The sequence below is a fragment of the Haemaphysalis longicornis genome, unplaced genomic scaffold (genome assembly GCF_048455015.1).
Source record: "Haemaphysalis longicornis isolate Haplotype H1 unplaced genomic scaffold, Haemaphysalis longicornis Haplotype H1 scaffold_7, whole genome shotgun sequence".
NCBI classification, from domain to species: Eukaryota; Metazoa; Arthropoda; class Arachnida; order Ixodida; family Ixodidae; genus Haemaphysalis; species Haemaphysalis longicornis.
In genome coordinates, this window is record NW_027526422.1 from 118,121,111 (window position 1) to 118,146,036 (window position 24,926).

A 24,926-nucleotide genomic window follows, 5' to 3' on the forward strand; every position below is an offset into this window, starting at 1 on the left:
CTAGCCATTTGGGGCGTAAGGCATTCAAGTAGAATATTTTCTTATGGCCGCTTCTCATATATTGAATGAGTCATTCTTGTCATATACGCCCAACACGTTGGTGTGTGTAGTAGTACCGCATGCCGTGATATAGTGGGCACTTTTTCTAATAAGTATTGACTTTAAAAACTGCGATTGCATGTCCAAGCCGCTCAATAACAACCACATCGACAGACCACCTGGAGGCCTTTGTCGGAGGTTCGGTTGATAAAAGATGGTACACAGTAAGCTAGGTAACACATTGGGGTGAGGTTGAAATTGTTTATTCAAGACGTTTTTGCTGACTCTCTCCCTGCGACCATTGAGCCTCGGAGTAACCGCACCCACGCACGCATTGCTGGTCCCAAGTGGTGTAGAGTGGCCCAGAGCAGAACGTGGCGATAGCTTTCAAGCAGTGAGCCACAGCGCGAGGAGATGCGGTTTCCTTTACCCACAGCCGGCAGCCTGAAAATGAAACCTTATGGAAGCACTGCGTTTTCTCCACCATTTTGCCGCAGTCCAAATCAAACTATTCCGCTTTGTTGCCTTAATTTTTGCGGTTAAGGGTTGTGAATGCCGGCTTTGTGTGCCATCTTGAATTTCTTTCGACTGCGTTTTGCAGAAATGAAATTAAAGCTAAAGGACGCGAAACGAATTACCCCAAAAAACATTTGTTTGGCTCTATTGGAATCGTTCGTCCACACCTAAAGAAATACCCCCGAGCGTGCCGAACACTTATATGCGTGCTTTGTAAAAAAGATGAAGCCACGTTTGTGCCACTTCACTAAAAAATTTGGGTAAGAATGCGTGTCTTACACAGTAATGTCTACGCCAATATTGTGAAATCTCACTGAATAGGTGTTCGTTACATGCGCCTGTGTTGCCTCTTCACCTTTTGTGTTGTGCCGTAAGAAGTTAAGTTAAAAGACAAAATTTGAGGTAACGTATTTTGGAAATTTTGATGGTGTAAGTCTAGTATGGCTTTCTCCTGAAGTTAGAATATATGCTTTTCTGCGACCTCAATTTTTGGCCTTAGCATTTTCTCTATTGGGCGAGATAGAGGTGGTATCGCGAGGCTGGCATTCGATGACTCAGATGTTCGCAGTGAATGTTTTTGAAATGATGAAGCACGCTGCACAACAGAGCACACAAACCCCTCGTGGATTAGGGTAAAATAATGCAGGGCAACTAGCCCTTTTACAAACATATCCATGTGGAATGAGATGGTTAATGCCATATCTTTTTTGAGGGCGTCATTGCCGTGGTTTATCAAGTAGGCTCTTCCGAACTTGCTGTTTTATCTTGTGAATTATTCATCCTGAAATAAACCAGTTATTGAAGCAGAAAACCCTGATAGCTGTTTTAAATAAATACTGCGAATTTTTCTTACCAAAGCCTGCACGAGCATAGTCCGCAACGAAGCAGTTCCTGTAGTCAGCAAAGGGAATTCTTATAATCTGCATGGAGTATGGCTCTGAAATCGAAGCAAGGCAGTCCACAAAGAAACTTTGCATGAATAATTTGAAAGGAGATGTATTGGTTTAGATACATTTATATATTACAGGCATACAAAAACGAATAATATGGCTCTGAAATCGAAGCAAGGCAGTCCACAAAGAAACTTTGCATGAATAATTTGTAAGTATATGTATTGGTTTAGATACATTTATATATTACAGGCATACCAAAACGAATAAACATTTAAAAATAGGCCGTCTGCAACGAGCGCGTTTACCGTGGAAATCATGTCACAGTAATTTTTTATCTATAGTTTGTCCGTGATCCAAGCTGTTTTCGCATTGTGAAACAAATAAGGGGTACTGGTAGAATGGCGAATAAAGCCCCCATTTTACCCGTACCTGTGCATAGAAACTTACAGATAAAGCTGACATTAAAAGAATCACAAGTTTTTAAACATTGTTTTAAAAGTTTAGTTAGCCTTATTATTGGGAAAATTCTAAATCACGTCTGAACTGATTGTGGCAAACAAATTAGTATGATCGACTTTATATAAGCCACTTGAAAATCTCTATCGATTACGAGTTACAAGTTGTCTATATTTTGGAATGGTTATCACACAAGAATAATGTAGAGGGAAGACCTTTTCACACTAAACTATTACTTCAACCTATAACTATGCAACAGTTGAATGGTCATTCACCTATGGATTATCTTGCCAAAAAGGTCAACACTTAAAGGGGCCATACCGACAAAACAAACGTTTGGTTCATACGAAAGAGTCCCGTGTCAGAATCCTACTGACACCAGTTTTAATGTATCATCCGGTCAATTAAGCTGCAACATTTTTGAAAAGGGAACGGCGATGCGACCTAGTCCTGAAAAAAACCTACGATGTCCAGGTCTGCGATCTGACATCCCAATCATTGGACGTCGGAAGTCGGACATTGAAGTCAGTGGAGATCTCCGTGGCTGAGGTTGGCAAAATCAGACGCAAATTAGGGAGTGCTGATAAGCTCGCAGAACGAGCTAGTTGCGTTTACTTTCAGGCACGTTATAACAGCGAGAATGGTGGGTCAACAGTGAGGCTACGAAAATACAGGTAAACCAAGAAGTACCGATGCATACTGCTGTTGGTACTGCGCGCACTATGCTTATTGTACTGCACAGCAGTGCAACGCTTTGGGGTTGTCTCAGGCGATACTTGTCAATTGGTTGTAAGTGACGGTGTCTTAGGTCACCATATTAGGGACAAAGCCATTTAGGGCCTGGGGCTGCTGGCGCCTTCCGTCGTCGTCGTCGTTGTCATCGTAATCGTCGTTTATTTCATGTTTTCACGCTACTAAAACACGGGACACTCCTTTACGCATCGGGCTGGCACAAAACGCGTTCTTGAAACACACCAGGACACTCGTTTATGCCTAGCGCTAGAGTGCTTCGTGCTTCAAGGACAAAATACTTTAAAGTAAAGCTGTATACCTGCACCCCTGCAACGGTTTCTTCTCCGTTGGCAAAAACGCTAAGTCGCCCAGAGTACACCTATGCACTGCATGCTTCGCTCCTCACCAGGTTTCACGTTAGTGGAGATAGCCCGAGATGTTCTATCAAGTGAACAGCATGTTTTATAAAACGAATTGTTTCTACCTTAACAAAAACAAGCTTGGTGCAAATGCAGTCAAGAACAAAGCAAAGGTACAAAATGAAGCTGCGCTGTATCGCGGTGCCATACAGAAGGACTGACGGCAACCCAGGTTGTGCAATGGGTTGCCGAGCCTAATGGCTTGCTAGATTTTGCTTGAAGACCTGCTCTTGCGACATCTTTGCAAACGTAACAAAACTACACGATTTGGCGGGGAGAATCAAAATTTCAACTTGAATCGTTTACTTTTGAGGAGAAGCCACGCATTGTTTGCTTCCGGACAAGCGCTGGGGGCACTATAAAACACGGCATCTTTCGAATGAAGAAGCTTTTATTTTGTCTGCATTGCCCGTTTAAAGGTGGGTTAGCCCGACGCAGCTGAATACACAACAATGATAAGTAGCTACATATCTTAGGAACTATGTTTATACGCATTTGTTGAAAATATTGGCCACACTGGTTATTGTAGATTGATTGTGGGGTTTAACGCGCCGACGCAACGCAGGCGATGAGGCGCGCCGTAGTGGAGGGCTCCGGATTAATTTTGACCACCTGGGGATCTTTATCGTGCGCCGAAATCTCGTGCACACGGGCGTTTTTGCTTTTCGCCTCCATCAGAAAAGCGGCCGCCGCGGCCGGGAATCGAACCCGCGACCTCGTGCTCAGCAGCGCAACGCCTTAGCCACTGAGCCACCGCGGCGGGGACTGGTTATTGTATCTGTTATATATGTCTACACGTACTGCAGGCCACGCTTACCATGATGGCTGCACGAGGGTTTGTACTCGATATATACTAACAGACTGCATTCAGAAAACGGCCCACACATCATATTCTTGCCCATAACCAAAGAACTCGCCATAAAACTGGTCACCCAGGCATTTTGATTCGATGCCACTTCGAGAGGGGATATATCGAAAATGTGGCTTTTCGTAGCTTCGAATTCTGTGCAGAGTAACATCGTGAACAAACCCTGAAAGTTCTAACCGAGAAATGGCATTAAAGGGCCTGGGCTGGCTTCGACAATAGTAGGCTTTTTACACCCGCTATTTTGGATTGAGTAGTACATCTGTGCCTCTTGTATAAGTGTGTATGGCTCTGAACGATAGTTTCTTTTGTGGAAGGTGAATTGGCGGAAACGTCCGCGCCTTGTGCGCTTGTTTGAATCTCTGCACTTCCAGAGGTGATGAGTTTGGGTGCATAGCTGGTTTGTACAATGGTACTTTGGTTCCGGCTGAACTTTGGTAGTAGGGGTTGTAATGTCTGTCACCTGCACTTGCTTTTGAACACTTAAAACGTAACGCAAGCATTGTCTAGTCGGGGGAGAGCGTCAGCAGCACCTGCAGTTATGCTAATAACAGGGGCTTATGTTAGGGCTATTTCGCCACGAATATTTGTTCAGGGAAAATTAGCCGTGCGAGGGTGGCTTTCAGTCACTTGTATTTTATTGCCCCGTGAAATTGTAAACGAGGTTCTGGCTGGAAAGGGCGAGGAAGTACAGGCTATGATCAAATCACGCCACTCCTAACAAAAAGAGCATCAGGCTCAAAAAGGCGCTCCCACAGACCGGATGTATTATCTTTCCTTTCGTAAGTATTATACACAATAATTGGTTAGTATAATTTAGGCGTGCAGAGCCGGCGTTACCACAGTGCTGCAGCCCACAAAATTGCTCTTTTTGATAACGGTACCCGGCTGCTTAATGCGCTCTTCCCCCAGGGTCGAATAAATTGACAGCGTTTCAGGACGCTCGTCCTCTGTCCATGGATGCCCTGGCTTATGAGTACCTGAGTCCCCTGCTGGCTTTTCTACCACTTCAATCTGCAGTGCCGCTAATTTTTCACTGTGCCCACTAACAGCCGGCGTACCAGGTAGCAATAGGGACCAACACATTTGACTACAATGCTAGCTTGTCTTCAGTCAAGCTCTGGGGAGTGGATCCGGCGCCACCACGTCGCTGCCGCTCCCAACATTTGCTGGTTTTGACGCAGGTTAGTTGAGCAAATATCAGAAATTTGATGATTGTTTTTGCATTGCCTGTTGCACCCCCTACCCTTTTCATGAGTGTTTGCGCGCATTGTAACTGCAGGGTATCCACGTACCGTTGCCGTTGTCGTTTCTCGCCATTGCGTCGTGCTGCATTTTAGCTACTGTTGTTGATGATATGCGCCGAAGTTGAATTAAATCGTGGCCCTACTAATGCACTGCTTAAAACACTCCTGAGCGAACAAAAATAAATTAAAAGGGCACCTTCACATATTGAGCAAAGCCACACAGATAACGAAGAGGCCTTGTCCGGGCTGAAGCATCAAAAGACACAAAAATAAAAAGGTATCTCGAAGCCCAGGTAGCTGCCGAGTGTCATCTTCGAAACTAAGAAAAATTGTGAAGCACAGGACGAAAGAGTGCAGGCATTGATATTGTCACGAAGCCAAGGACGACGCAGTTGTCTTGAAGGAGAAACAAGTTTATTGGAGCGAACTTGTGCTCCCCTAACAACTCAAAAGAATACAGAGGCGGCGAAGCAGCGGTCAACAAAGTGACTTGCATCGGCGAGCGTCGCAGAATCGAATGCCGCGGCGTCTGCTGTGCAGGCTTTTATCTTTCGGCGTGAGAGTTTCTGGAACCGTCGATTCATATCCAGAACATTGTACATCACAGAAGATTATTCTGCGCTAGCGGCGTTAGGGCGAAACACTCTGCTTATTCGAATGAGATAGCCCCTGCGGCATAACAATAAAGAATGGAACACGCGCTTCGCATGGGACACAGATAACAGATCCGGGCGCAGCCGGGCATTAAAAACAAACAATAAATAAACAAACCCGTATATGGTTTGCGGCATTACACTCCCCCCCCCTCTAAGAGTGCATCGACCCGGAGCTAAAATAAAACGACAGTCCGAACAAATAGCAACAACAAAACAACAACAAAAACGTTCGTCATCTTGCCAAATACAATTTGAGGCGAACCACGTGGACGACTTCGGGTCGCGTGCGTCGTCGTGATGTACCGGAATCACCACTGGGGATCACTTCGTAGGTTAATTGGCCAACACGTCGTAGAATCTGGTAGGGTCGGAAATACCGTCGCAGAAGCTTTTCACTGAGTCCGCGTCGTCGAATGGGAGTCCAAACCCACACACGATGCCCTGGTTGGTACTCGGCGACTCGGCGTCGGAGGTTGTAGCGGCCGGCATTCACCAGCTGCTGGTCCATTATACAAACTCGAGCGAGTTGGCGGGCCTCCTCCGCACGTTGAAGGTATCCTTGGACGTCGGCGTTGAGGTCGTCGTCTTCTACATGCCGAAGCATGGCGTCGAGCATCGTAGTCGGCCGTCTTCCGTAGACAAGCTCGAACGGCGTCATCTGCGTAGTTTCCTGGATAGCTGTGTTGTACGCAAAGGTGACGTACGGTAGCACTTCCTCCCAAGTCTTATGTTCAACGTCGACGTACATGGGCTGCATATCCGCAATCGCCTTGTTCAGACGTTCTGTTAGTCCGTTCGTTTGGGGGTGGTACACCGTCGTTCTTCGGCGATCCCAGTTGCTGTAGCGTAAGATTCCTTGCATCAGCTCCGCGGTAAAGGCCGTTTCGCGGTCCGTGATTAGGACTTCAGGGGCTCCGTGTCGCAGCACAACTTGGTTTATAAAGAACTTGGCGACTTCTTGTGCAGTCCCCCTCGGAAGAGCGGCGGTTTCTGCGTAGCGCGTCATGTAGTCTGTCGCTACGACAATCCACTTGTTCTCTGATCGTGACGTAGGGAATGGGCCTAGAAGGTCCATTCCAGTCTGTTGAAAGGGCCTCCACGGGACGGCGATCGGTTGCAGAAATCCGGCGGGTCTTGTCGGCGGCGTTTTTCGTCGCTGGCAGTCACGGCAACTCCGAACGTAGTGGGTGACGTCGGATGTAAGGCGGGGCAAGAAGAGCGCGAGCTGTGCCGAGACGTCCGGAAGACGGGTCGTCGTGGGACGCTTCCAAAATTTCGTCACGAAGGTCTGCGGGGATGACAAGTAGATAATTCGTTCCCGTTCTGGGGCTGAAATTCTTCTTCACGAAAACGGCGTTTTTGAGGCTGAATGCAGGTAAGTTCCGTTTGAACGCTCTAGGCACGGCAATGTTTCGTTCTTCGAGGTAGTCGATCATTACGCGCAAGTCGGGGTCGACACGCTGCTGGGCGGCTAGGTCGCTCTCCGTAACAACCCCGAAGAACGCGCTGTCTTCATCGGAGTCTTGTGGTGGTGGGTCGACAGGGGCGCGGGACAGGCAGTCGGCGTCGGAGTGTCTCCTGCCGGATTTGTAGACGATTGTAACGTCGAACTCTTGCAGGCGCAAACTTCATCGCCCAAGACGGCCACAGGGGTCCTTCAAATTGGCGAGCCAACACAGCGCATTGAGGTATGTCACAACCTTGAACGGTCTACCATACACGTATGGGCGAAATTTTGAAATGGCCCATATGATTACCAGGCACTCTTTTTCGGAGGCAGAATATTTTTTCTCCTCCTTCGACAGACCACGGCTTGCATAGGCGATTATCTTTTCACACCCGCTTTGCTTTTGGACTAGGACGGCCCCCAAACCTACCTATATCACCGGTGTCCGTGTGCATTTCCGTTTCGAAGTTCTCGTCGAAATGAGCGAGCACGGGCGGGTTTTGGAGGCATTGTTTCAGCTCGCAGAATGCTTTTTCTTGAGCGTTTTTCCAGGAGAAAGGGGTGCTATGGTGCTAGGGTGCTAGTGGTGCTCAAAAGAATACAGAGGCGGCGAAGTAGCGGTCAACAAAGTGACTCGCGTCGGCGAGCGTCGCAGGATCGAATGCCGCGGCGTCTGCTGTGCAGGCTTTTCTCTTTCTGCGCGAGAGTTTCTGGAACCGTCGATTCACATCCAGAACATTGTAGATCACAGAAGATTATTCTGGGCTAGCGGCGTTAGGGCGAAAGACTCTGCTTATCTGAATGAGATAGCCCATGCGGCATAAAAATAAAAAATGGAACACGCGCTTCGCATGGGACACAAATAACAGATCCGGGCGCGGCGGGGCATTAAAAACAAACAATAAATCAACAAACCCGTATATGGTTCGCGGCAATATTGAAGGTGGATGACCTCGAGAATCACGGGCGGAGATGTAATTTGTTTTTTTTAAGGTGCCGAAGATACTGACGAACAGGAAAATAACCACGCAATTGAATAGCGTGCGCTTGATCTCTCTCCCTTCATTCTCGGGGTTGGCCAAGGGTCTGCGGAAAGGGGTCATCCACTTCCAAAAAAAAAAAAATAATTGCTTATTTTCCAACTTACAAAGAAAGGCAAAGTGTGCGACTGTTTGCAAAGAAACTGAAAGGCGCCCCAATCAGCATTTCCGCAGATTTTTCTCACATGCTCAGATGGAAACGTAAACTGCTGTGGGAGTACGCCAAAGCCACAGGAAGGGAAGTGGTCAGGGGTAATTAAAAAAGAACACACTTTATTGGAACAAAGTATATATATGATGAATGTAGCGGGACGGCTGTACGGGTGGATTGCGGGATACGATCGCAATGCCCTGCTCTGTCATTTTTCATATTTACCTGCCGGAGGATTACTAACAAAAAGGGTGATTTCTGCTCCCAACGTGACATAACAAAGCCGTAGGTGATTCTTGGCTCTGAATCATGAATGGAACGCATAAGTGATTTCAAAGTTTTTTCCCGCAGAATATGTGTGTAACCGTAAAGACCGAGATCGACACGGCTACGGCGTATTTATGCCACTTCATCATACGGGCTGCTCTCGTTTAAGTGACATAGAGACAGGGACATGGGAAGCTATATAGGTTCAGCTGAGATTGAAAAACGGGAACTTTTTAAAGTTGTGATCGTTTTACAGGCCGCCAGGAAGTCCAGTTAAATTCCTGTCTTAGCTTTGTGAAGTTATAATAGCAATTAATGCGGATTATCTAGTACCAGATGGATATTTTACTCTACCTAATATAACTGGAAACAAATTGAGAACACTTCAAAAGGCCACTCCGCATCAAGTAGGGAAATGATAAAAATATTCAATATGTTTGCACTATACCTGTTACCACACGAGGAAACCATGTTCTGGATCTCTCTTTTCATCAATACGCCCGATTCAATGGGTACCCTGGTTGTTCCACCAGGCATAACTTATCATAAAGCGGTTTTGTGCTAAAAGTGTCTAGATTATGGTGATATAGCCGTTGTCCCTCCTAGACGCATATACAGTAATAAAAGACCACGTGTGTGTTCAATATCGGAATAATTAGAACGCGCTAAAATATATTCGAAACGTTATCCGAATCACTGTCTGCCGATTTTTGTGAAATGTATTTAATGCTACGATTTTGTCTGTGTGATTTGCATGTGCCTTCATGGATACTGACTCCAGGAAAAAGTCACAGTAAGCCCCGGGTCTCAAAGGGAGTGCGGAAAGCTGCAGATAAAAGGCTTCGGCCTTAAGGAGTTTTCAAAAGTAACCTTCCCTACCAGCATCTGAACGCTTACGTTCAAACAAATAATGCAATGAGAACAGTTGTTAAGGATGGAAATACTTCATTTTTCGCGTCTTTCCACACGCATATTACGTGCCGGACGAAAGACCCGTGGAAAGTTATTAAACAACGTACACATGACAAGGTTTCTGTTTCGCTTATGAAGTTGACGGAAATATTATTGAAGACCCTGTTTGATATGCCCAATTATTAACTTCTACTTTTACTAGGTGTTTTCAAATCGTAATTACTCTAATGAAATAGTTTATCCTACTTCTTATGCTTCGGTCCTTATGAATGACAGTGCGTTTAAACAGCGTGGAATTCAATTTCTGCTGGAGGGTTTAAACGTGAATGCTGCGTCGGGGCCTGATAACCTTCCAACCGCTTCGCTTTTCATGTGAGACAAATGAGTATTGAAATATGTGCGTAATACTTTTACGAAGTTCATGCCAGAAGGCGCGTTACCACGCGACTGGAAGATGGCAAATGTAGCGCCTAACGCAACTATAGGCCTCGATCGTTACCATTAAATTATCGGCCGGTGTTGCTAACAAGTGTAATTTGCAAAAATCGTAAACATGACATTTTCTCTGCTGTCATCAATTATTTGAATCCTTTTCTTCGTTGGCTACGGTGCAGCAAGGCTTTCATCGCGGGTTCTCCAGTGTCACTCAGCTTACTGGATTAGTACACCATTTTGCTTGCGCGCAGTAATTCATTGATCGTGTGTTCCTTGATTTAAAAAACAAAACTTTTATAGTAGTTCCGCAATCTTTGGTAATTTAAAAGCTTTCCTGGTAATATATTTATGGCAATACATTAATTAAAATAAAATGAAATAAATTCACTAAATGTATTATATTCATCAAATTCAATAAATATTCAGTAAATTAAGGAGTACCTGTCGAAAAGAAGGCAAAGAGCTGCCCCGAATGGCAAAAAATTGCAACATGTGGATGTCATATCAGGGGTACCTCAGGTCTCCGTTAAGCGGACTTTGCTGTTTGTTTTGTTTTATGAATGATTTTATGAATATGATATTTTAATGATTTTATGAATATGATATGATTACCAGCATCACTTCGTCTATGGACATCGTGTATAGACGCATTGCGCGAATCCTGGCTGAGCACGTCAGCGATGCCCAAGTCAACCCTCCTCGCAACATTGGCGGGTACGTCCGCGTCTGAGCTAATGTATTAAACAAGCGCAATAAACATAATTCTTCATTTTATGCACAACATGCGTACTGCATCACATGTACCGTTTTTTTTTTTTACTTTTTATGTGCCTCATGTACCACAAGTTTTAATCCAGCTACCATTTCAAATAATTTAACAAGGCGCAGTGATATATTCACCGATCTTTCTACGTTAAAAAATGTGTTGCCCACTTACCTGTATCTTTTTTTAAAAAACCTCGTGCACAGCAGCAATGCTTGCTTTAACAATCAAGAACGAGCTCTTGGAGCTACTTGTTCGTGTGGCCACTACTCCCGCGACACCACGATAGGTCTTAGGAGACGCAGTCTCACAAGTTGGCTTTCCTGACCAGTTCCGCATGACGAGTTGGATTCTTTCCAAAGGAACATATTTTGTTTATTCATTCTGCTGGGCACCATCGATAGAGAAAATGAGTACACATGCGCCCGCAAAGCCGCCGGCAAGCAGTGCATTTGTGTGGAGCATGGTATTCATCCCTAGCCTTTGTTCTGTAAGATCAGCCGCCGGGGAGATTGAAGGTCAGTCTTTTGACTCTCGCCATTTCCCGTGTTTTTTTTTTTTTGCGCTGCATCTCCCCCACATACAGCGCAGTCAGCGCTGGGGTGGCAAGGTGCAGGCGACCCTGCCATTTCCCTCGACTAGTCGCACGTTACCGATGCGGAGAAGCTCCGATCAAGAGAAGCGATAAGAAAACAAAGAAGGCCGAAGCCTGCGCACCGGGAGCTGAATGTCCTTGCGGCGCGATGAACGATTTTGAAACATGTAGCATAGTAGAGGTTTCGTTTTAAAGATACTCTGACTCCTCGGAAACGTGGCGCAAGGAGTCTACCAGTGATCACCATCGAGGCGCGAACCCTAAGTATAAGCGCGATGCCATGGGTACATCCGACATCGCAGAGCGGAAAGCGAAAGACAAGACCTCGGCGTCTCTACTAGCCTGCTGAAGCTATATTTCCTGTATAAGCTTCCCCAGAGTTTAGTTTCTGATTACCAAGGTCGCACACCGCTGGTTGCCTCATGATGGAAAGCCTGTTTTCAGTGCTGCTCCGCAAACTCTATTTGCAGTTTTGCGCACGTTGTTATGGTCTGTGCGCGGCATGCGACTCTCCTGTGCAGGGTCGGCGCAGCAGAGAGCACACACACGCTTCGACTTCGTCATGCTGCAACAACGTTACGGCGTCTACACCTTGCGTGAATGGTGGCTTTCTGCGCGACTTAGAGCCAAAGGTAGTGGATGGATGCCATCTTCGATGAATAGATGGCTTTGGGGCCAACAAATGCCTACAATTAGCTCAGGTGGTTATTCAGCTTCTCAGAGTGGGATTGTGCGTTTTTGATTCATCTCTACATACTCAAAGGTGCATGTCCAGAAGAAACATAACTGAGAACTATTATACTCAATGTAGGAATTAAAAAGGGACGTTAAAAGTTCCAAAAATATAAAAGACAGAAGTATAGTCGAACCTTCTGTTGATGTGTTATTAAACTTTGTGCATCTAGTGAGGATACTGACGCAGCATAATCACTAGTCTCATCATCCCGACGGCGGTTACGACGAGTGGCCTTTCGAGGGGATATACCTTTCGCCACAGAGCACCCGGTGTTCCACGCCGGCGAGATAGGCTTGTTTGTCGAAGCCGACAGCGCTATGGAGTGAAGCAGTGAGGCCAGCTGCCGGTGCGTAAAATACGCGTCTATACCACACTAAGTTTCATAGCCCGCGTAAGAAACCTAGTCCTGCGCTACTTCTTACATTTCCAGGCGTGCGCTTTTATATTCTGCGCCTTACAACGCTTTTCTGTACTTAATCTTCGTTCCTCACAATAGAACCTCGAAACATGAAGTTCTAAAATTTTATCTGAAGAGAACTAGCAGAAAATGTTAATTTTTGCAAAACGCATGGGCCACCTTTCCATGCCGCTGTGCGCAAGCGGTTTAAAGTGTTCTGCGGACATTTGCGGCAAAATAAGGAAGGGTCGGAGACTTTCACGTTAAGCATTTCACTTACCACTGTTCGTGTGACGAAGCAAGTAGGTATCCGAGTGCCCAAATAGTGTTGCGGAGGTTCCGACAGTCGAGCTGTGCCGGAATGGAATAAACATGTTATACATCGGCAGTTACTCACAAAGGCTGGTAGGCCAACGAGCATTTTATATTTTAGGCAGTTTAGAACAAGAAAATGTACATTTATAATAAGTAAAACTAAGCCCTATGAAATGGTGATATCATTCCGGAATAAAATGTGTAGGCTTGATGATTCTCCAATAAATGTTTCAATAATTGATTTATTTAATCGGGTTTTCCTAATAAATGTTACTCGTACAACAGCATTAAATCCCTTTCAAGGATTTTGCCCTGTGACACCATTAAAGCGAAACCATTTTTTTAAATTGCACCCTTGACGGGCCGAGAAGGCTTAACATTTGGTGTGAAAGCCAAGCCAAGTGCTGATTGCAGAAAGTTGAGATTTCACAAGCACATTCTTACTGTGAGTTAGGAGATCAATATTACTGAAGAATATAAAAATTACAGTTTTGCAAGAGGTAGAAAAGGTATAAAATGCTTCTACCCATTTTTGTCTTTATCGCAGACCCGTCGTGATTCATACAGGTTTTGGTCGATCTAGGTAGCTGTACAAAGATTTCAATACTGCTTCACAAAATTGCTCCGCAACAGCAATGAAATAGGGAGAATAAGGAATTTCGGTAACTTACTCGACTTTACGCATTCCTCAATACCAATTCAGCGAGTTCATATATTCGATTTCTTTCAGCTTATCCAAGTTTCCCATAATATTCTTCACAAACAAGTTCCAGTATTTTGTCCCATCAAGTATGTAAAGCGTAAAGCGGGTGGTTTAAATTCTGGAATGCCGTTCCAATATCCAGCGTAGCATGGCGGTCGTTATCTTTTAGAAATTTTTGGATCCACATGCCTCCTGTACGAGCCTATCTTATCAATACCTGTCATAGAGTTTATTAGTAAGTATACTAGATAGGAAACTAGGTCAGGTAATCCATGTCGGCGTGGGTGGTTCTGACCTTATGGTAGGGCCAGAGCTGCTGGCTTTACATGAATATCGGATTTTTAAGCGTCCTCTTGGGTTTCCTTCCCTCACTCTACACTGCTATGTCTACGAAGTCGCCAAAATGTCTGCAAATCGCTTCACTTCTCTCGCTTTGCTTAGACTCTCGAAATTCGCTCCATTAGCTGATGCTAAGACAGCTACTGGTGCCGTCGAGTGAGCGCCACCATGTTTACATAAGGGCAAACCCACAATTTAGACACGTTAGCTTGTTGTGAAGAGAATGCGCTTCCCGGTTCTTTTTCGAAGTAGCAGTACCTATGTTAACACAAACCCGTAGATCTTGACTCAGCGGGTAATTTGCCGCCGTTAAAGTTGTAGCAGATGGTCTGTTACGAAAACATGAAAGAAACACCGCGAACACGACGTTTTTACAGGTGCGAGCAAAACTTCTTTCTGATCTTTTCAAACCAGTTTGGATATTGGCAAAACAAAAGTCTTTAATGACACTTTTCCCAGAATTTACGTGATTTTTGACTACCAGCTATATCTTCAGAATACTAGGTACAACTGTTCCTGCAGACTTTCAGTAAAAGGAATACGCTTTACTTTCAATTTCCTTGGCATTAATACATCGTGTTTTTGTTTTTATTTACACAATTGCACTCTCTTCATTGCGTTTTTGTGCCACTGAGTATGAATTTGCGGTCACATAAACGTTTTTATCCAACCAAATGACGAAACGTCCGCGAGCGTACGGTTTGATGGTGGCCCAAAACGACACAGACGGCCTTGATATGAGCCCCATACACTCAAGTGGCAGATTCTTCTCTAGTTTATAAGGTAACTCTATGATGCGTATAAAAAGAAGTACCCGACTGAGTGACTGACTCACTCACTGACTGCCTCTCAGGTTTAGTCGAATTTGTCAAATTGTCTTGGCGAAAACGTTTCATTATCTCGCTGACCCGTTCACATATCGAAGTTGTTTTCGCTGATATGTGAAGACGTTAAGAATATCTAAAAAGTAGTTTTAGGGTTTCGCCATAACCATAAGCATCCCGGCAATGCTGGTTTGGGAACACAATGACTGTTATGAATGATTCTCCAATAAATGTTTTACTAGTTCACTTATCGAATAAGGTTTTCCTGATAACACTTACTCAATGAAATGCACAAAATTTCAGGGATTCGCCCTCCAACGCCACCAAAATGGCCTAAAGAATTTTTTAAGCTAGCAGCCATGACGGTCCAAAAAAGCTTAATATGTGATGTGAACGCCAACTCAAACTGCTGGTTGGAGAGGTTCAAATTTGACAAGCACATTTTTACTGCGGTTTAGGGGCTCAATATTGGTCAATTTTTAACATTACACCCCTCTCAGATTTAGAAAAGATTAAAATTAGTTCCTGAATTTTTTGTTTTTATCGCATTGCATTTTTATTGCATATCCTGTAACCGATACAAACATGTCAACACTGTTTCACAAAATGTTTCCGTAGCAGCCATGTAATAGGGATAACAAGGATTTTGGGTAAATTACCTGTGTTTACGGATTTCTCAATAATGAATCAGCCCATTCTTATATCGGTATACATGCTCCCCAAAAATTTTTCAGAAAACCAATATAAAAATTGTTTTCCTAACGCTCTCGTAAACAAGCCTGCGGAAATTTTAAAGTTGCACTCATATCAAAAGAAATTCATTTCGATTTCCCCATGGGGCATAGCGCTCGCCATATGTTGGGTATTTCTGCAACCACACGCCCCCCTTAGGAGCCAGTCTTTTTTATTATAAAACTTGGAGTCCTGGTTATTTTTACGCCTACTACATGATACTTCCCCTTAGTACGTATTACTCTGAGTACACCATCTTAATACAATTTGTTTCGGAATACTTCGAATAAAGCTCAAGTGCCAGCGGTTTCATATAATTACATGCGTCCGGGAGGAGACCGTGTATTAAAAACACGCACGAGTGATAAATTGCGTATAACTCCATGGCAAACTACGCAATTGCGACAAGTAAGACATAACTTAAGTTTTATACCATTCGTGAAATTTGTACTGTGGACCACCACCGCATGGACGGGTACTACCGCTATTTGTTCTATGTAATAGATAGTTATCTAGAGAGCCACTCAGATAAAACTTCAAAATTCATATGCAGCCGTTGGAGCACACCAATTTTTGTAAAACTTGTTTTGGGATACTTTTAAAAGTTGAGTAGTTCGGCCACTTTTCTATTACCACAGCCTCCCGGTAGGGGCGATCAATGACAGCAGGCCTAAATTTTTGTGTAGGACTCCACGGTGAACAAAAACTGCGGAAAGTGAGAACTAACTCTTTATATCTTTTTGCCATTCCTATATTGGGCCGAGGAGGCCTCCACGAAGACTAGTCGCCGTAGAAATATGAGGTTAAGGTCACATATCCGGTTCTACTTGTGCTTTTAGCAGACGAGAAGTAATAGGGAATTAAAAAGCTCAAATCCTTGTGATCCGGTCGTAAAAAGATCCTGACATCTAAACAAAAATTTGCTGAGTCCGTTAACACTATTTGAGATGTGGCTTTCATTACGAGAAACTCCCGACTACTATATATTGGCGATTTGCTGTAACAGAAAAAAATAAGATATGTATAGCTCGCCCTGAATGAAAAATTATTGCGACATCGAAATTCTTACAGAACACCTTCACGAATTTCAAGTTTCTTTTCTGTGTTTATGATAAGGTAAGATATAATATACCATCAACGATGGACATAATGATTCACATTAGCAAGGAAAATTGAAATACTTTTTATCTATTCAATAAACAAAATGAAGTACCTTGGTACAATACGATACGTGCAGGTCGTAACATACTTTCGTATCTAACAACTTTAAGGCGGGCGTTTCTGGCGCGGCTTTAGCTCGCCACGTGGTAAGAATAGAGCTTTAAAATAGACTTTCTGGAAATATGTTACGACAATATTAGGACATTTCTTTATTGTCGCAAGTTTTGTTTGAAAATAATATATAAATACTTGTATATTTTCCTAATATGGCCACACTCATATTTTAATTCAAGTCCAGGGCATAAATATCTAGACCGATACTTTACCTTCGAGACATAAGCCGGAATGTCACACCTCCCAAGCCGACAGGGCCAACACGCATCAGGTAGGCTGGCTCCCGCAGGGCTGGAATCTGGGCGGTCGATGCTAGACGAAATCCGCTCCCGAAGTTTTTGAACACCTCCATGCACAAAACGGTGTGGTTAAAGGGGGTACTTTACACAATATTATCCTCACGACTAAGTTCATCAAAATCATCCTAAATGACAGCACTTGTTGATGTTCACTGTATTTAAAAACGTACATTACCTTACTTTTCTAAAAGCTTGAATACAGGGTCATCGCATTGCATTTTGAACCCAGAATTTTTTGTGACACTGTTTCACCTAGTCGTAGGCTGTGAAGTGCTCACTGGGCTAAAGCAAAAACCGATCCCTGAGTTACTTGGCTTGTCGCCTTTTTGACGGCTTTATGCATCACATTTGCGCCCCTACTGCACTCATCAGGTACATTACATGCTGCCGTCCAAGCCAATCTTCACTGCCTAAGACATTCTTCCTTTTTGTAGGCCAGGCCTTTGTTGCACTTCATTTTATGTGGTGTACAGCTGGGAGATTGTAAAATTCTCAAAAGCCTACCGCGTGTGCAATAAATGGGATGTTCCTCGCAGAAAATTGCGCAGTAAATTTGTACATAGTGACAGAAGAATACTGAACGATACAGCGTGCCCGGACAGTGGGAAACTAAACGCAGCATCAAGCTGGCAGCGCTATCGGTGCGGTGGCGCAGCATTGGCACTGCTGTCTCTGTTCGAAGCCCCGTCGTCAGGCCTTCAAACTCTTGCCATCTTCGCGAGTAGAGGTAGTAAGTTAGAGTATGATGTGAGTAGAAAGCTGGAGACTTGGAACAGGAGGATGAAGAAGAATTGCAGCGACAATATTCCGACACCAGTGCACGGCAAGATTCTAAAATTCTGCGAAACCCTGGGGTCAAAAGCAGACTGGACTCTTGAGACAACTACAGCACAATGCATGTTTTAATGGTATATGAGGAGGGGACCCAAACACAATTTTGTGGGATTCTGAAGGTGTAGCAAGCCGTTCGCATTGGCGCTACTCATGTTCGGCAGAAGCAGGGACTAGGGGCACTCGCTTTGCAGAAATACGGGAATTGTTCCCCAAATATTTACAGACTTGATTCAAAGCTACATTTAAACTAGTGCAAAAAACACATTAACATGGCCTCCGCAGTGTACTACGTGGGTGCTTCCTTGGTACTCCTCAGCTCAGCCTTCATTAAAATTTGGAAGGGGTGAAAGGATTCCACTTTTTAGTTGAAGTGATACAAAAAACGAGATCTTGCATGGGGGGCTGAATGATTGAACTCTGCATAGTTTGCAAATCAAAAACTCCATACCTTAAGTACAAACTGTGGCAACTATTGCCCAATCATCGTTTTCTGCGGAAATGTTACTTATTGTCAAATGGGTTCACATACGTGAAAGTGGATTTGTTTTATTTCCACCACCTTATAGTCTTTCGTGTTTGAGCGAATAGCCTTTGGCGCAAGCATGCCATCCAGCACTCTATAGAGCTTAAGAAAAGTCGGTTAGCCAAAATTACTTGAAGACCGGAAAGAAGAATGTAGTACTAACATGCGAAATTTGGTTGTAGATTCTTCATGCAACTTCACCGTCGTCAACTAGTAACAGCTGTCTTCAAACAAAGCAGAGATAACAGGTGCGTGCAATAGAGATAACTGCCCTTACCTGCAGTGTTTAGTGGTACAAAACCATAACCTACCGCTCATGAAAGAATGCCGAAAGGTTAGCGCGTACAATTTCAATGCTTAATAAAGAAGATGAACACTGACACACATTCAACACCGTACGAATTTTAGTCACGTCCTGACCACGAAACGAAGGAGCCATATGTCATCAAATGTCTGAAGTTATATACTTCTCAAAAAAAAGGAACACATGCCTTACGCTCGTGAACAATAATCCACATAATAAGCTTTTGATTATTTGAATTGTATTGAAAAGTACAGATACGGGTTGAGGCACTTTCCCAAAAGAGATGGGACGGGCTTGTCGGGTCGACATAAACATTTTGACAAAACATTCCATATGGTCTGTTGTCCCGAGTGAAAAATATATCTGGAACTAGTTCTCTAAAACACATTTTGCTTGCCGAAAAGCATCCAAAGCCGGCTCGGATGTCCGGTGCATTGTACAAGTCGCGCGAAATTCCAAGCTTCTGCAGATCAAAGCAGAAACTGTTGCAGCTACTGACGAATCATCTTTTTCTGTGGAGACGTTGCGCATTGCCAAATTGGTTAGCATACTTGGTTAGAGTTGCACTAAAAGTCTTTATAATAAAAAAATCAGATTTCGCATATTTCTCATAATTGCGAAAATAGCGGTCTCCGTTTATCAGCCTATAGACATGCTAGGGAGGTCGGTTTCTACAGTATTATTCCTCTGCGCGTTTTTTTCTACACTCCCTCTTGTGCTTGTGTAATAAGCAAGGCTAATTTAAAAACGCACAGAATTCCGTCTTTGTCGCGCATTTGTTCAAATTTAGAAACCAATACAAGAAGGGAATCTTTTTGTTTTTTAACTTTGCCAAATTGAAGCCAAAGAAGTTTTCCAGACAGCCTTCAAAAACATGTTGCAGCATTTTTGTAGTTTTGTAGCTATACAGCACTAAATGGGACTACATTACGAGGTTATACTAGAGTGGCCTGTAGTAAACTCCTGACTGCAATTTAAAGGGCAAATGATCGTACCTTCTAAAATACTAAAAGCGAAGTGGAGGAGACCAAAATTTCCCGAAATTAATCGTGAATAGAAAATGCAGCACATGAACCTTATGTAAAAGCTCTAGCTGTCAAATAGATGATTGCTAGCTTCGCCTAACAACACAATTTTAAACATGCCCTTGATGAAATTGCTGAACCGAGCAACAAATGCATTTTGTAAGTATGTGTTCAATTATGTTCCTTCTCTTCGCACTAGAAGCATTTTATTGCCAGATCTAAAACTCACTCTTTATTAAAGAGGCATTTCTCAGAGCCCGCGTGCAACTGCCTTCACTGCCATCTTGCCTCCACGAGAGCTTGAACAACAATGTGTCCACATATACTTGGGCAAGGGCACGTATCACCGACGGCGCCGTACAGTCGTAGCAGGAGACAGCGCTTTTTACGGGAGTCTGAAACGTCAAATGCATGCTTCAGGTTCATCGACCGTCGTTGTACTGACACTCGGGCTTCGCTTGCTGTCTCATGCGCGGCAATCAGACTCGATGTGATTTTTTTGTAACTCGATGTCATTTTGCTCTGTCCTCGCGTAGGAAGTCGAACAATGCTGAATCAATTTGGAAGGTCCCCTGGAGCTGACATTTCCGAAGTCTAAACTTACATGATCGGTTTCTCAACAGCAAAGTGAGCAGGAGGATACATATCTTGGGATTTCCACGTGTCTGCAAAATCCAAAGCCAGCTGCTTCAAGCACCATGACCTTCTGTCACACAATAAACATGTACCTCAAATGGGCCAGGTGGCACAGAAAGTGTGTACCAAGATCGGGCTGTCTTTTGCCGTTTTGTGGCATGTACGGCCAGCATCTAAGTTCTGGCAGCCACTGGTCATACAATGAACGGCCAACATTCCGCAACCAGCGCTTCGGTATTTCTCCGGTCGCCCGTGTTCAGACGCACAACGGCAGTTACCGGGCTGCCAGATATTCAGTTCACGTTCGGCTGCCGATGTTTGGAAAGAGAACGGCCGAAGTACGGCTTCAGGGCATCCGTTTTTTTGTTGCGGGCAGCGTTGTTCAGCCGAAGCAGGGCAAGCGACCAGCCAAAGAATAATTCGTATCGTTGTGGCAGTTGGTGTTCAGAAGGAGGCGGGCCGGAGCGCGGCTGTCCCGCATTCGCTCTTTCAACGGTGAACCGTGCGTCTGGCGGCAGAATATTCGTTTTCTTCAGGCAATCAGTGTTGTGAAGTATACCGGCCGACGTACGGCCCCAGAATATGCGTTAGTATACCCTTTAGTTAGTAAGGGTCATTTATAAACCCTTATCAATACCAGCCTTTATGTTTTTGCGTCGATCTTTGTGTTGTTGCTTTGTGTCCCTTGTGTACTTGGGACGTATTTTGGAAGTTGTACAGGAGCTTCATTCACCTTTCATCAAAGATTTGTAACTTTTATTTTATTTTTATTCTTCGTTTACCCATGTATTGATTGTATACACTCACATCAGCATCAAAGGTACATGTGCCTCCCAAACTTCAGCATCGGCCTCACTTTCACACTTTCGTCCACTTCAGAAGCGTGCTATTGGGCGTATGTACAGCGCCTTTTGATAGCCAATGCAACACACACTGTTACGCTCACTGGGCGCGCGAACACTTGCTAAAACAGCGCCACCAGCACCTTGGCACGACGTTACTTCCAGCAACTACGCGGCCAGAGGTGCAAACAGCGCTGCACCATTCCTCGTTTTACATCTATTACTTCATTTTTCTCTCGCTCTGTCCCAATAGATTGACGGCCATTCTTTGGCCAACATGAAACATTCATTGCTTAAGAAAGAATACGTTTTTTTGAGCAGTGACTCCTAATTTGTACACTATGCGCACTTGTCATCATAGCATTCCAGCCAGAACTTATTAGAGAACGAAGATGGTGAAAGTGAGTTCTGGCTGGAAGGCGATGATGATACGTGCGCATATTTTATTAGTTAGGAGGGTCATATTTGGAGGACGAAGATGGTGATAATGAGTTATGGATGAAAGACGACGATGATACGTTCATTGATTATGAGGTTTAAGGCACCAAGGCTACGCAGGGGATGAGGCCTGCGTCGTGGAGGATTCCGAATTATTTTGAGCACTTAGGGATCTTCAACGGGGGCTGAACTGTCGAACACACGGATGTTTTCGCTTTTACCCTCCATCATGAAAGCGGTCGTCACTTCCGGGAATTGAACACGAGTCCATCGGCTCAGAAGCACAACGCCTTAGGAACTGAGCTACCGCGACGGTTCGATGATGATAAGTTCGCATTGTGTATGAATTAGGAGTCGATGCTCACTATATCATTCTCTACGCGCACTTATCATCATCACATTTAAGCTGGAACTGATTACCACCATTTTAATTCTCCAGCCACGATCTATCATGGTTGGAGAACGGAAATGGTGATAATGACTTCTGAATGGAAGGCGATGATGATAAGTGCGCGTAGTGTAGCCATTAGGCGTCACCACTCAATATAGCATCGCTCAGAATTCTCTCAGAATTCTTAGCCGGATGAAATGCCGCATGTAGCTTCTTCAATATTTGATAAAGTGAAGATGATGCTTTCCGTTACTTTTTGTTTTTTAGAGCAAAATGTTTTGACTGTCGCCTTTGGGAAGAGAAGGAAGGCACAGATAACAAAATTTTACAAGCCTCAAAATGTTGCCATTGATTACTGTTTCCCAATCGTTGGGCACTCTTATTGTGTTCTTTCATTACTTACAAATTTCATTATCTCGAAGTGAGGTGGCGGCTTGTTGCGATTGCAAATAAATATATTCGACTGTATATCAAAAAATGCGCGCTAGTCGCAAGTGTTCTGTTTGACGTACTAGTGGTGCTTACCGAAGCGGCGGAGCATTTCCTGGTGAAATCGCTACATATGTAGGCGCTAGCAGCTGCTGCCAGGAGTAAGCAAGAGAGAGAAGACAGCCCGAGGGAGAACATTGTTTCTTGGAGCTGGAGGAGTGCGTCTGACCGGAGGCTACAAACTTCTAAACATTGGCAGGAGGCTTCGAGCAGTACTTTATGCCTAGGTTCACCTGGTGTGGTATTGTTATTGTGGGACATTGAAATATAATTCCAGAAATTCAATTTTTATCTTCTAATTGAATTGCTGGAATTTCTAAGAAGGTAGTAGAAAATGTCATCTTGTTCTTTGTGCAGCAGTAATATTTGTATTGCACTTGTTCTCTCGAAACGACTATTGGGTTTAGCTCAAAATCAGCGCTTATATTCTCTGTCATTTTGTACCTTCTTCTTCCAGTGGAGGATTTGAAATGCAAAAATATCTTATGCCGAAACAAACCAGTCGCACGCGATGACGAACGCTATCCAGCTGTTAACTCAGCGTTCAAAATTAGTTCAGCGTAGACAGTTCAAGGAAACATTCAGTTCTGGAGAAACGCTTGGCAGGGCCGGGAATTGAAGACAGATGGTTCTCCTTTTCAATGCTAAACCATGGCCACTGTGCAAAAAAATGGGGTCATGAAACTGCAATCACACCCAAATTTCTGTGCGTTCACGTGTAGTTCGAATACTACAAAGTTTACAACAGTCATTATATACAAGAATGTAAAATTTACGATAGCATTTAACATAATGGTAAAACAATATCTAAAAGAAAAGTACTGTTAATGCAGTACTCATTTGTAAAACAAATACGTTAGCAAGAACGACCTCCCAAATCCTTGTTTCGCGTTCCACTTGTTGCGCGGCGGTGACTGCGCAAACGACACAAGATTATCACTCGTAATCTAGTGTAGATGATTTACTTTCTCAGTACTCACTATCACAGTGAGTTCTACAATGCAGTGTTTGGCAATTGATTTTTATATTTATTTAAGCATTCATTTATTTAAACCACCTTACAGCCCCTGGTAGGGCATTAAGTAGGAGGCGTTACATGTGAAAAAAGCATAACCTTCACAAGATTTGTAATAGGCCCGCAAAAAAGAACTGAATTCAAGGCAAAATTAGATAAGAAATTTGCCCTAAATACATATCTAGTAAAGAAAGAACAACAAAAAACAGAAAAACATGCGGCAGATTCGATATCAATACGAGTTAATGCTAAACTGACGCTTCAAACGCGGGAGTGCGATTGCAAAAATTTCCTAAAAAACATAATAGCAGATTAGTAGGTACTACAAAAATGTGAGCTTGAGGACGTTCAACGAAGGCGACGTGATTGAATCCTGCGGCAATGCTATCATTAAAATTGTTTTAAATCCTGATGGCCCGGGGAACTGTTTTGCCATACTTACGGAAAAACGACGCATAATATTTAGCCTATGTGACATGCCGTGAAGAACTTTGAGGTGTAGGGTTGATGTGCGCCATGGAGAATATTTTTGTGACAAAGCCATAGAAGTGTTGCGTCGAAGATATAACCGGAGAAGTGAAAGATTAAGACTAATTCGTGTCAAACTTGAGGGGTACTTGTTATTTTTTTAAATAAACCTTGATTTATAGACTCATTCAAGCATGCTAATCAAATATTGATGGCATGGGAACCAGGTTGCTAACGCAATCTCGAGCTGCGGTCGAACGTTTGTTATGTAAGCTAGTTTCTGAGTGCTAGAAGGAACATGACGCAAATTTTGACGCAAGAAACCTAATGACATTGAAGCCTTGGCGCATATGATGTCTATATCGTTACTCGAGAAAAGGCTTTCTGAGAGGGTATACGCGTGATTATTCGGAGGATGAAACACTCGCTAGTTTGGTGTTATTTATATGATAGCCCAAAATTGATTTTTCACGCTTCCGGGTAAAAGAGGCCACACTGCACTTTCATATGTGTAGGACATTACCTAAGCGTTACACCAATTAGAAATTATGTTTAGGGTTCCTATTCCTGAAAGCCCGAGCTTAAGCGGAACTTGGGAAACACGAGCTCTGGCGACGCCCACGTAACTTAATGATAATATTTCGAGGCAGAGTTCAAGCGCTTTAAGAATGCAATTCATGCTATTTGCTCATAATTGGTGAGACTACCGGTCGAAGGCAGCGCGTTATACGGAGGCGCGACTAGGGCGTGCCGCTTCTTTTATTGCGTTCTCTCGCTCCACTGCTGCGCTGGTGGCTACTGGGGGCACGCCAATCGAACTACATTACTTCATCGCGCTTTTGATATTATTCTGCATTTCACTATAAAGTTGTTTTATTTTTTATTTTAGGCGTTCTTATGAGATTTTT

At 43.8% G+C, this 24,926-nt stretch overlaps 1 protein-coding gene across 1 annotated transcript; it reads right to left on the bottom strand.

The window, feature by feature from the left end:
- Positions 1-285: 285 nt before the first annotated feature.
- Positions 286-22,727, bottom strand: LOC144144960 (uncharacterized). The gene is made up of 5 exons (XM_077676460.1): positions 22,572-22,727; positions 16,967-17,100; positions 12,847-12,917; positions 1,409-1,492; positions 286-483 (listed from the first exon to the last, which is right to left on the bottom strand). The coding sequence occupies exons 1-5, from the start codon at positions 22,671-22,673 to the stop codon at positions 302-304; spliced, it is 573 nt and encodes a 190-aa protein (XP_077532586.1). The 5' UTR covers positions 22,674-22,727; the 3' UTR covers positions 286-301.
- Positions 22,728-24,926: the final 2,199 nt, after the last annotated feature.

Bases quoted from the DNA above. Each gene is read 5' to 3' on its own strand.
- LOC144144960 (XM_077676460.1), bottom strand. From the start codon at position 22,673: ATGTTCTCCCTCGGGCTGTCTTCTCTCTCTTGCTTACTCCTGGCAGCA. The intron at 17,101-22,571 runs GTAAGCACCACT...TTGTGCATGGAG, and splicing joins GGAAATGCTCCGCCGCTTCG to GTGTTCAAAAACTTCGGGAG. The intron at 484-1,408 runs GTAAGAAAAATT...TTTCATTTTCAG, and splicing joins CTATGCTCGTGCAGGCTTTG to GCTGCCGGCTGTGGGTAAAG.